The following is a 12,983-nucleotide window of genomic DNA, read 5'->3' as shown; positions in this document are numbered from 1 at the left end:
TGGAATTGTGCCCAATGCATAAATGAAGTTTATCTTAAAGCGGCATTGCATCTCTGAATAGAAGATGCTAAATGCTATTGTCTTTTCCTAATGACTCTCTTGAAAACATAACTTGACCTGTGTTATGCACTTCTGTCGTGCAGCATCAAGACCACTTCAGATTCATTTCAGATTTTTAATGCTGTCCCTAGAAATCCTAAATGTGAGGCACATAAAACAAAACAGCATGGTATTAACTTTTAGGGGTGAGGACTGCTAGTTTATTAAGAGCATGTGAAAATTTATTTAACTATTCTAAGTAACAACTTTTATCTAAATTAAATAGTAAATGGCACCAACATGAGTACAAGTCAGATGTTGCTGAACATATTAAATGTGAACTTAAATTTGATAAATACAGAAATATTTTCTCTCCTTTGAATTTCTTCTCCATTAAGTTTTTAAACCAAAAAATACATTTATTCAGTTGCAATTTGGGAGCTATTCAGTGGCTCACATCTTGAAATCTTGGGATACCTGTTACACCCATCGCTATTGTTCTAAAAATTTCTCATTATGACAGCAATATGGATCTCAAATTTTATCTATGCTAGTTCTGACACATTAGATTTTTAAGCCCAACACCTTTGAAGTAATGGAATTCTTAAATGTGCTACTTTCCTTGGAAATTAATACATTTATTTTCCATAAATCTACCTGCTCTAAGTATTCTATAAGACAATAAAAAATTTAAAAGTATATGCATTCATTTGCTAGGGCTGCCATAACAAAGTACCATGAACTAAGTGGCTTAAACAGCAAAAACGTATTGTCTCTCATTTCTGGAGGCTTCAAGTTCAAGATCAAGGTGTCAGCAAGGCTGGTTCCTCCTGAGGGCCGTGAGGAAGCTCTGTTCCTCTAAGCTCCGGTGGGCGCTGGTGGTCTTTGGTGATCCGGATGTGTAGAAGCGTCACCGCAGCCAAGGCCTTCATCTTCACCTGGTGTCTGTCCACATGTCTGCCGCTCAGATTTCCCTTTCTGAAGGGCCCCGTCACATGGGGTTAGCGTCCTCATTTTTAGTTTGCCTACCTCTACAAATGCCCCGTCTCCAAACAAGGAGGTATGGGGGTTAGGAATTCATCATATCAATTCCAGAGGAACACAATTTTGACTCATAACAAACAGCAACAGTATGCCGCACAGAGTGTTTATCTTGCATTGTGTGTGTGTGTGTGTGTGCGTGCGTGCGTGTGTTGGTCATGTCCGACTCTTTGCGACCCCATGGACTGTAGCAGCCCACAAGGCTCTTCCGTCCATGGGATTTCCCAGGCAAGAATACTGGAGTGGGTTGCCATTTCCTACTCCAGGGGAGCTTCCCAATCCAGGGATTGAACCCATGTTTCTTGTATCTCCTTCACTGGCAGGCGGATTCTTGACCACTGCACCACCTGGGAAGCACACACGATGTTTAAAGTAACAAAAACAGGCAGTTACTTTTTACCTCATTTAACGGGTAAAGAAACATATGTATTTACAGTCATCCACTGTATCTGAGGGGATTGGTCCCAGGACTCCTGTAGAGACCGAGACCCACAGTCTCTTATATAAAACAGTGTAGTGTTGTATTTAACCTTACACACATCCCTCCATATACTTTAATCATCTCTAAATTACTTATAATACCTAATACAATATAAACTCTATAATTGTCAGTATAAATGCTATAAAATAGTTGCTGGCATGTGGCAAATTCAAGTTTTGCTTTTTGGAACTTTCTGGCATATTAAAAAAAATATTTTCCATTCATCATTGGTTAAATTCAAGGATGTCAAAGAGGAAGACCAGCTATATTTATTGTTTTAATCTTTTCTGTTAGCCTCAGATATTTATAGATTTTGACTGTATATTAGACATATTACTCTGTAGAATTACCTTTACAGTGTATCATAACTCATGGCTCATTTTCCTAACTTTAAGTTTTAATAATAAATCCAGTATTAATAATAGGAAATGTTTGTTAGGTACTTATATATGCCAGTTGCTATGCACAGGACTTTACAGAATACTAGGATATTTAATCCTCCAACTATGTGAGTAGGTACCAGTATTATTGAGATGTAAATGGTAATAATTACCTTTATTTCACAGATGATGAATCTGCCACCAAGAGATGAGTACATGGTGGGTGGTGGAGTCAGATTTGCACTCAAGCCTGTGGCACAGAGTCCTTCACTAACCTCATAATCAGGATTTGTCTTGTCATTTATGTTTTATTTGGGCTAATTTCATAGGAGAATTATCTGGCTGTGAGAGTTTTTAATAATTCACCAGCCCCTTTTGTTTTACATTTTAGCGATATAATTCATTGGTGATTGGAAAGTTCCTTCATGGCAGAGATGTCCTCATTTTAACCTTGGCTTTTATCCACAATCATGAATTATCTCTTTTTATAAGACAAGGATGCTCTGTGCGAGGTGAAATAACTCAGTAGTCGATTTTGATGACCGCTTCTAAAAGAATCTTAAGGTAACTCTCTAAGTAAAGTTGTCATCAAGGAACTCTGCATTCTAGTCTATCTCTAAAATTCAGTGTCTTCAAAAGTAAAATTTAAAAATAATAACACCATTGATCCAAGACTGCCAAGTTCTTCAAATAAGTCTTAGTCTCTCTCTGCTGCTGCTGCTGCTAAGTTGATTCAGTCGTGTCCGACTCTGTGCGACCCCATAGATGGCAGCCCATCAGGCTCCCTCGTCCCTGGCATTCTCCAGGCAAGAACACTGGAGTGGGTTGCCATTTCCCTCTCCAGTGCATGAAAGTGAAAAGTGAAAGTGAAGTCGCTCAGTCGTGTCCGACTCTTAGCGACCCCATGGACTGCAGCCTACCAGGCTCCTCCGTCCATGGGATTTTCCAGGCAAGAGTACTGGAGTGGGGGACCATTGCCTTCTCTGTAGTCTATCTCTAGGATATTCTAAATCTAACCTCAAGAAGGCAACATCATTTTTTTTTTCAGATTATAGCAAGCATTTTAGCATTCTCTCAATAGGGCATAAAGCGGAATAGGGAACATGAACTGCTTCAAGCATAGTGGTAATATTTAGAAATATTTGCTGCAAGTATCTGAAGCAGATCTCACACATGCACTTATAGTTTCAGAACTGGACTCTAAATACAGGACAGTGGACCAATCTAAGTTTGACCATGCAGTTATTAGCTGTGCTGGTACATAAATTATGGCAAAAACAGAAAACATGGTCTCATTCCATTTGGGTTTTGAACATAAAAATGAACAAAAAATTTTGGTTAGCCTTAGAAGATGACATTGACAGAATGGGAAAATTTCTTATAAAAAGTAAATCTTCTAGTGTTGGAATTTTTAATTTGAAATACTTAGAACTGCTGGAAAGCAAAAATTAAAAAAAAAAAAGTCTAAATCATCCTGCTTCCTTCCCAGTCACCATAGGTCGTGGTTGGAATTCAATTCAAATTAAAATAACTTCTCAAAAATATTGAGCCAAGGTTTTGTTTTGTGTTCATTTTGGTTCTTTTCATTATTCAAATCATGAAATATAACCTTCTGCTAAATTGTTCTTTTTTAAATTTGTATATTCAGTGGCATTTTCATTCTCATTAGACTTCTCTATATATCAGATCATCCATCAGATCATCCTAGGATATAATTTCATAGCATTTATGAAATGCTTTGTGAAATGCTCCTTATATTTTTAAAAGACTTCCCTATAGCTCAAATGATAAAGAATCTCCCTGCCATGCAGAAGACCCAGGTTTGATCCCTGGGTTGAGAAGATCCCCTGGAGAAGGAAATGGCAACCCACTCCAGTATTCTTGCCTGGAGAATCCCATGGACAGAGGAGCTTGGTGGACTACAGTCCATGGAGTCGCGAAGGTCAGACATGATTTAGTAACACACACATATTTTTAAAATCCTAAATCATTTTTTCAAAAATAAGCTTTTAATCTTACAGTAGCTTTAGACGTACAGAACGGTGAAGGTGGTACAGAGAATGTCCGTATACATCAAACCCAGTTTTCCCTAGTAGCCTCTTACTTGAGCTGGTACATTTCTCACAGCTAGCGAGCCTGTATAGGAACATTACTATTGACTAAAGTCCACGCTGTGTTCCGGCTTCCGTGGTTTTTCCTAAATCAAGCGTTCTTTTTCTCTCCTAGTATCCCACTCAGGGAGTGCAGATAGCATGTCACAGGCCCGTCATTCCTCCTTAGGCTGCTCTGATCTGTGACATTTTCCAAGACTTCCCTTGTCCTTGGTGGTCTAGAAAGTTTTGTGGGGGAGTAGTTAGGCGTTTTATAGAATGTACCTGAGTTGAAATCTGTCTGGTGTATTTCTCCTGATTTGGACCGGGGCTTTGGACTCTGGGGAGGAACACCACAGAGACTGCTTCCTCATCACACCATTCCTCATACGTCTAATGAACTGTTGGAAAAGGAAGCTAGAGACATGAAGTGACACTCTCTGAGTCATGTCTTCCTAAACGAAATAGTCCTGTTAAAAGCAATCCTGTTATAAAGGCAGAAAGTAGAATGGTGGTTGCCAGGGGCTGAGAGTAGGGAAATGGGGAGATGGTGATCAAAGGGTACAAACTTTCAGTTATACAGAATGAATAAACTGTTGACGGACTTGCCTAGAGGTCCAGTGGTTAAGACTCTGTGCTTCGACTGCAGAGGGTAAGGGTTCAATCCCTGATCAGGGAATTAAGATCGCACATGCCACACAGTGGAACCAAAACAACTAAATAAAATAAAATGTGGGGAAAAATATGGTAAAATACAGTTATCACAGATTAATTGTACATAGCAGGATAATAGTCCATTTTCATTTTTACAGAATATTTAAAACCCTCAGTTTTTTATTTAATTAATATAAAATTAAATCTTAGAATTTGATGCCCACTGAAAAGTTCTTGGGAAAGATTGAAGGCGGGAGGAGAAGGGGATGACAGAGGATGCGATGGTTGGGTGGTATCACTGACTCAATGGACATGAGTTTGAGTAAACTCCGGGAGTTGGTGATGGACAGGGAGGCCTGGCGTGTCCAGTCCATGGGGTCTCAAAGAGTCGGACACGACTGAGCGACTGAACTGAACTGAACTGAAAAGTTCTAAGGAGATATATCTATAACTAATGAATTTTCAATTTCTGCTTATAAAGATATTCTAGTTTAAGTGAAGTCACTTGCACATATAGATTTTTTAATTAAATTTTATAATAAAGCTAGAAATTCACCTTAAGGATAGATAGAAAATATCCTCCAATTCATAGGCTTTATGAATCCTAATGTGGCATCCTGAATCCATTCACTGATAGTAACTGCTTCTACTGTGAGTAACCTCGATTTTATATGTTCAGGTGACACTGCAAATAGAAATACATTTTTTTAATTGGTTCAATTGATTTTAATGTGCCAAATATTTCTATACATGTAAAAGTTATAATTTAAACAGGCTACTGGATTGGGAATTCAATGAGAACTGTGGATTACAGATGGTCTTTTGCAATACTGGTTATTTAGTAGATACCTGTCTTTTCCAATCAGAAGGCTCATGCCCACTGTACTAGGAATAATCTCCACCCAAAAGATTTTTATTTTATCATTTCTTTTAGGAAATAAAATAATTATATTTTTCTGACTTTGCATTTAAATCAGTAACATTTTACAAAACATGAAATTTTACCACATTTTTGAGACTCAATTTATCTTTTTCTCATTTTAAGATTAGCTACCATAGTTTATGTTTTTAAATTACTTTATAGGGAGATGACATATATTAAGGATATAAAATCAAAAGCTCACTAGGAATGAATAAGCCTGGTTGTGGTGGTGGTGATGGTGGTTTAGTCGCTCAGTCGTGTCCAGCTCTTGCGACCACATGAATTGTGGCCTGCCAGATTCCTGTGTCCATGGGGTTTCCCAGGCAAGAATACTGGAGTGGGTTGCCATTTTCTTCTCCAAGGGATATTCCCTACCCCAACTGCCACCCCCCCTCCACCAGGGACTGAACTTGCTTCTCCTGCATTGGCAAGTGGTTCTTTACCACTGAGCCACCAGGAAGGCCCATGTCTAAGCCTAGTATTATCATATTGGGATTCTTGGTCAGAAGACCATTTCTCAGATATTTACAATGTAACTGACAATAAAATAGCATTCACCTTTGGAAGGAATGATGCTAAAGCTGAAACTCCAGCACTTTGGCCACCTCATGCGAAGAGTTGACTCACTGGAAAAGACTGATGCTGGGAGGGATTTGGGGCAGGAGGAAAAGGGGACGACAGAGGATAAGATGGCTGGATGGCATCACTGACTTGATGGACGTGAGTTTGAGTTGGTGATGGACAGGGAGGCCTGGCGTGCTGTGATTCATGGGGTCGCAAAGAGTCGGACATGACTGAGCGACTGAACTGAACTGAACTGAACTGAACTGAAAGGGAAATTTCCTCTATAGTAATATTTGTTGGAAAAGGGCTGGCGATGCTTTTCTCTCTAATATAATTTGATTTGAATTCTGCTTTCACTTGAAAAAGTAAAGCCTGCATAAGCATACACATGCTGAGCACACTGGTGAACATGGATGGCTTACAGTGTTTGTTCAGAGAATGATTAAAATCTTCAAAAGACATTTTTGACCAGTATATCCCCAAGGCCTCGTACAGTACACATTGTTGACACAGGGGACATTTTAATTATTAATGAATTAAAAAGTAAAGGACTTTGATCAAGGGTTTGGAAAATAGAAATAAGCTCTATAAGTAACCTGAAGGGTGCAAATTAGAATGAACTGTTTAGAATACTGCAATCATCCAAGTGTTAGATAGGGCAACTGCAAACTCATGATGAATCCAGTACTATATTCTGAAGCATTTTAGTTTGATTTGTTGAATGAATAAGACCAGAGCAAGGTAATAAAGAAGAGCATTACAATTAGTATATTTTAATAGATTTTATTTTTTAGAGCAACTTTAGGTTCAGAGAAAAACTGAACAGAAAATATATTAATAGAAATTTCCTAAATATCCCCTACCCCAACATCTAAACAGCCTCCCTCACTATCAAATTCCTGCACCCGGTGGTACATTTGCTACAATTAATGAGCCAACACTGATGCATGATAATCCCCCAAAGTCCACAATTTACCTGAGACTTCACGCTTGGTGTTGCACATTCGGTGTGTTTAGACAAGTGTCTGACACGCATCTGCCTCTATGGTTTAACACAGAATACTTTCACGGCCCTGGAAAGCCTGTGCTCCACCCGTTCCTCCTCCTCTCTCCACCCGTGGCAGCCGCCTGTCCTCTTACTGTCGCCATAGTTTTGCCTTTTCCAGAATGTCATATAGTTGGAATCACACGTTACATAATCTTTTCAGACTTTTTTCACTTAGTCATATGCATTTAAGGTTCTTCCATGTTCTTCTGTGCTTTATATAAGTCATTTCTCTTAGTGCTGAATAATATTCCATCGTCTGAATGTAGCACAGTTTATTCCTCCATTCAGCTCCTGAAGGACATTTTAGCTGCTTCCACGTCTTGACAATTATGGATAAAATGGGTATAAACATGGCAAATAGTTTTTTTTAAAGCAAGTTTCTGATCACCACTTGTGCCAAGATAGCTTTAGGCCATAATGTTGACAATAATGATGATTGCATATTTTCAAGTAATTTACATAATAACGTAAGTAATTTTTTCTTCAGTAAACTTTACACTGTGTGCTTCTCACAGCCTACTGAGCTCAATATTGTTAGTGCTGTTTCATTTTGCATTCTTAATGACAGCATATTCAGGTGTCCATTTGCTTTTCTGTGACTTGGTATTCTCTCATGTTAGAGCTGTGGTTCTCAACCAGATGCCTTCTCCCCGCAGGAGACACAGAAATTTTGGTTATATAACTATTGTCTATTGAGTAGAGATCAGGGATGTTGTTAAACATGTTGCAATACACAGGGCACTATCCATAACAAAGAATATTCTGGCCCAAATTTTCAGTAGTGCTGAATCTGGGAAATCTTGATTTCAAATTTGGTTCATATCAGTCCCTCACTTATCTATGCATTTGGCTATATTGTTGACATTAGCATGGATTTCTGGCAAATCATTCCAATTGTGCTTTTTTTTTTCTGACTTCGGGTGTAGTACCCTAAAGAGCCTAAGGAAAATATCAGAGAAGTATTCACATCAGATGTACTCATGAGAGCTTTATTGATTCCCATAGAGCAGTAGTTCTTCATGTTAGATGCCCATTAAAATTGTCTGCAAAGATATTGTAAATTCAGATATAGTTGTCATGGGCAAAGCATGATCTCTTTCTTAGATTTGCCAGATGATCCTACTGTGTGTCCGTGGTTGGAAACCACTGTCAGAGGCATGACCCTTAGCTCACGTTCACCCAGCGAGACTGCTGGACGACCAGATCTATAAGCCCAGAGATGTTTCTGCCTTCAAATCTACAGCTGTTTCCTCTTGCTGTTCAAGTGGGGACATGATTGAACTGATAGTCTATAAATCCATTCCCAACGAGGAAATGTCACTGAAAACTATTTTTATGAAATGAAGGAGCTCTGAGTTAAAAAATACTTTATCTAAGTATTTTTATAAGCTGTGCTGTAAAAAACTGATGAGAAAGAGACTGTATAGACAGTTTCCTGAGTGGAACCCAACAGTACATGTTTGGTATATGCTTGCATATACCCACAGGGAGGCCTGGCGTGCTCTGGTTCATGGGGTCACAAAGAGTCGGACACGACTGAGCGACTGAACTGAACTGAACTGATAGATCCATTTAATTCATTTCACTGAAGTTTGAGTTTACGTTATGCCCGAATTTATTCATTATATTATAACACTAAATGTGATATATGGCTAATTTTTTCAGCATTTACATAGTCCTTAGACTCAGAGACTCTTGGAGTCAGAGTCAGCTGGCTCTTTTTCATCAGTTCAGCTAACGTCTGAGATGTTATTTTTACCCAGACTGGTACACATCTGCTGAAGTTCCCCAGAAAGTCTATGGCTCAACCAAGTGTGATTTTCTTAGACATCAAGCTTAAATTCATAGGCACTCAGATGAAAAATGAATTACCTTTTACAAGTCACTCTCAAATTAAATACACTGTAATCTCAAAGCTGCATCATCAAGGGGTAATCATCTGTTTTAACCTTCTTCCAAAGACTAAGAAAACCTTGTTTCTTGCAGTTCCGTATTTCAACCTCCCTTCTAAATTTCAAACAATAATCAGAACATCTAGGTTGAAATCAAAACAATAATACATATTTTTAAAAATTTTAAGCCACTAAGAAGGAATTCACAGCAAGATTGTTGAGTGTAATACTAACACATATTAGACCCTCAACAAATGTATTTTGAATAAAACACAAAACAAGAACTATGGTAACAAGAAGTTACCTATTGTGAAAGTCATTTGCATTTTCTGATGAAATGGTACTCAATAATGATGTGCTAATAAGATTGCTGGATATTAATTATGAATCTGGCACCCAGGTCTTTATCATTTAATGGCATTAAATGACATTAATGTCATTAAAAAATGACAGTTTTTACCATCTAAGATCAACAAGTTAACTAATCTAAACCAAACCAAAGAAATTTTACTGAGATATTTTTCTTTGTGAATTAGGAGGAAATGGTCAGTGTTTTAATATAAGTGAGAGATACATTAAACTGTGGCTGAAATAGGAAAAGCCAGTGAGTCCACTTTATATATCAGACTTCCATAAGACCCATCCCTCTCTCCTTTCTATAAACAGGGCCACTGCTGTTTAGTTTAGAAAGTAAAATATATTGTTCAAGGCAATAAACACTACATGTGAATAAAGAGTTTACAAAATATTTATAACAATAACAATGTATGGTGACAGATGTTAACTAGACTTATTGCAATGACCGTTTCACAATATATACAAATATCAAACCATTATGTTGTACACCTGAAACTGATATAATGATATATATCAATTATAACTCAGTTTAGAAAAAAAGAGTAGCTCATTTATTTAATGCTCAGACAACAAAATACCTGTCATATTACTAGCAGTGGAAAGCTAGAAATATGATAATCACGAGATATTTTATTACATATAGAGAATTTTTACCTAGAATCACACTTTATCAATTCAAATAATTTTTCAATCTTAGTAATTATCAGATTCTAAGGGAAAACATAAAGTAGGAAAATAGCCTTATATTTTTAGCATGTTCAGTATGGATACTTTAGTGACTATGAACTCCCTAAAATGTAACTGTTTTGTACTCCAACTCAGAAGTAAAATCTTTTGTATGTTAGAACAAAAGTTAATGCACTAGTCCTCATGAAAACATGTTCTTGCAGCAAAGATTGATTCCATAAAATTCAGCTTTATTACTATGCTGTGACATTATAGCAAATACGGTTTCAGAATTCACTCCTTCCATTGCCTTGTGAAGTAACAGCAGCAACACAGTTCAGAGAATTCCAGGCCAGTTTGAGTGTAATCCCATCCCATCGAATCCAAAGTCCCATTATACTGTGAACAGCACCATCAAAAGAAGCTTTTGAAAAGTCCCCTGGGTCAGAAAGGAAAACAAGGCCAAACGGAGCCAAAAGGCCTGCTGATGACTCTTCTGTGGGCTCTGAGTCGCCATTACCCTCCCGAGGACTGGGTCTGGAGGGGCAGTATCATGCTCATTATGCTTGAGATTGTAAATTAGCACTGATGTCTACAGTTCTGAATAATGAAAATGTTAATAAACAGAGCTATTTTTTCTCCCAGGAGTTCCATTAACAAGATTTCTTCAGTTTGGGGTAGTTTCCAGACTTCTGAGAGCCTTCCTCTTCCAGCAGAAGCCCTCATTAAATAATTTTCCCAGACTTGAGAACTTCTCATGCTTTTAATTTTCTCCAAACGTGAAATAAAATCTAATTTCCTTCTTCTACACATTCCTGTTATTCAGGCAAGATATATGTTTGGTGGTAGTAGTAATGATTATTACTACTACTATTACTACAATAATACTACCTAGAATAAAAAGTACTAATACTTTGTCTGGGCTTCGTATGCACCAGGTTTGATGCTCAGTGCTTCCACCGAATCATCTCAGTCCAGCCTCTCGACAGTCATGCAGTGATTACAACTGTAGATTACAGTTGTCATTGTAATTTCAGGTCAGTTTAGCAGGCATGCTCTGCTAAATTAATCACAAAGAGGCATAAAGAGCAGCCTGGACTCAAACCAGTTCAGAAATCTGTGCCTTGAACCAGCATGTTCTAAGGCCCCATTTCTAAACAAATGTGACATCTAGGCTGGGGACACAGTGAATGAGTGGCATGTCAGTGCTTGATAAATCAACCAGTCAGTCAAAGGTGAAATTAGGATGCATGAAAGAAGATTTAGACTTAAAGTTTACAAAAGTCATTTAAAAAGAGGAGTAGAAATACACACTCATATCATTATATACCAAAATGACCTGTGAGTCATCGTACTTAGAATGTTAAATGTAAACATGATTAAGTAGCTTAAATATTTATGATGTGAATTTGTGCCCATTTAGTTGTCATACAAAGCTATTGGCAAAGTTTTAACTCAATGTGCAGGATCACATCTTAAATTTATCAGTTAATGTTTTCTAAAGTTTAAAAAATGTGTGGTGAGATTTTCGAGATCAATACATGAATGAAACAGGCATTAAGGTGCAGATGGAGGAACTCTTCCTTTGTCCATCAGAACCTCTGTGATGCAGTTTTCCAGCCCCTTTCTGCTCGTGATCCGTGTTCACCATCTCTCAGCTTCTTTACTGGTGGCAGGACCTACCGGAGTTGTGATAAATATTGAGCTGTGTAGGTTAAACACAGAATCCCTCCTTCTCAGTAGATTATATGTTTTCTGTCTCGACTTTTTCTCTGTTGCAGTTTATTATGCTGACATACCTTTTCATGCTGGCCTGGCTGGGAGTCACGGCATTCACCTCACTGCCAGTTTACATGTATTTCAACCTGTGGACCATCTGCCGAAACACCACCTTAGTGGAGGGAGCGAATCTCTGCCTGGACCTTCGTCAGTTTGGTAGGTGTATCCCTGGCTGTAAATACAGCACCTCACATGGTTTGCTTCATTTTAAAATAGTGTAATGGAAAAGAAAACAGAAACCCACCCCAGTATTGCCTGAAAAGTCCCAGGGACACAGGAGCCTGGCAGGCTACAGTCCTAAGGGTCGCAAGGGGTTGGAAATGACTGAGCAACTGAGCAAACGAGCATAAACCACTTTGGAATGATCGTTACTTCGACCAAAGAGAGAGATGCATCTGAATCTTCATGTTTAAGTCATTCTTTTAAAACCAAACTAAGGGAATTTCAGAGTGAGTGCAAGTCACTCTTATGACATGAACTGTGTAGTATTTGCATAGTATTTTCATTCTCCCCCGATAAACTATGTAGTCTGTGAAGTCTGCTATGAAGCTCACCTAAGAAATAGATACTTCATTGTTTTCTGAAACAGGGGAAAAAATTAACTTTACCATTTCATAATTTTTAAAAAAAATCAAAAAATACTAAATCAATCAGTAGGTCCTCTTAGGTTATTTTTATTTAGGGCTGAAACCTCATGTAATAATAATAATTTCTTATGTGCATAAGGGCTTACAATAGTTTGTATATGTTTGCCTGTTTAGTTCTCACAGTAATTCTATGTGGTGGATCCTGAGGTTAGCCTCTTGAAAAATGACAAAACTGAGGTACCAGGAGGTTAACTTCCTGTCCAAGGTGACACAGCTAGTAAGTGACAGCGCTGGATTCTCTCCATCCAGTTTCAGAGTCTGTTTTTGGCTCGAAGTGAGCTGCCTCACTGTTGAAACAAGTACTGAACTATGAATGAGGAAAGTTGAGTCTAATCTCACCTAACCTGTTTGGAATTCCATCCCATCCTTTGTAATGATATAGGGGCTACAGAATTTATAGAAGATATGCAAAGTCATGTGCTC

At 38.0% G+C, this 12,983-nt stretch overlaps 1 protein-coding gene across 7 annotated transcripts in view; it reads left to right on the top strand.

Moving 5' to 3' along the window:
* Positions 1-12,983, top strand: part of GPM6A (glycoprotein M6A) — a 249,677-nt gene that overhangs the window by 222,112 nt on the left and 14,582 nt on the right. For all 7 annotated transcript variants that reach the window (XM_012105682.4, XM_060407199.1, XM_042241485.2 and 4 more), the window contains one exon: positions 11,916-12,069. In XM_012105682.4, coding sequence (XP_011961072.1) covers positions 11,916-12,069 — 154 coding nt within the window. The remainder of the gene's footprint in view (positions 1-11,915; positions 12,070-12,983) is intronic.

The sequence above is a fragment of the Ovis aries genome, chromosome 26, assembly GCF_016772045.2.
Source record: "Ovis aries strain OAR_USU_Benz2616 breed Rambouillet chromosome 26, ARS-UI_Ramb_v3.0, whole genome shotgun sequence".
NCBI lineage: Eukaryota > Metazoa > Chordata > Mammalia > Artiodactyla > Bovidae > Ovis > Ovis aries.
Note: the sequence above shows the minus strand (reverse complement) of the source record. Positions and strands in the feature narration are given on the sequence as shown.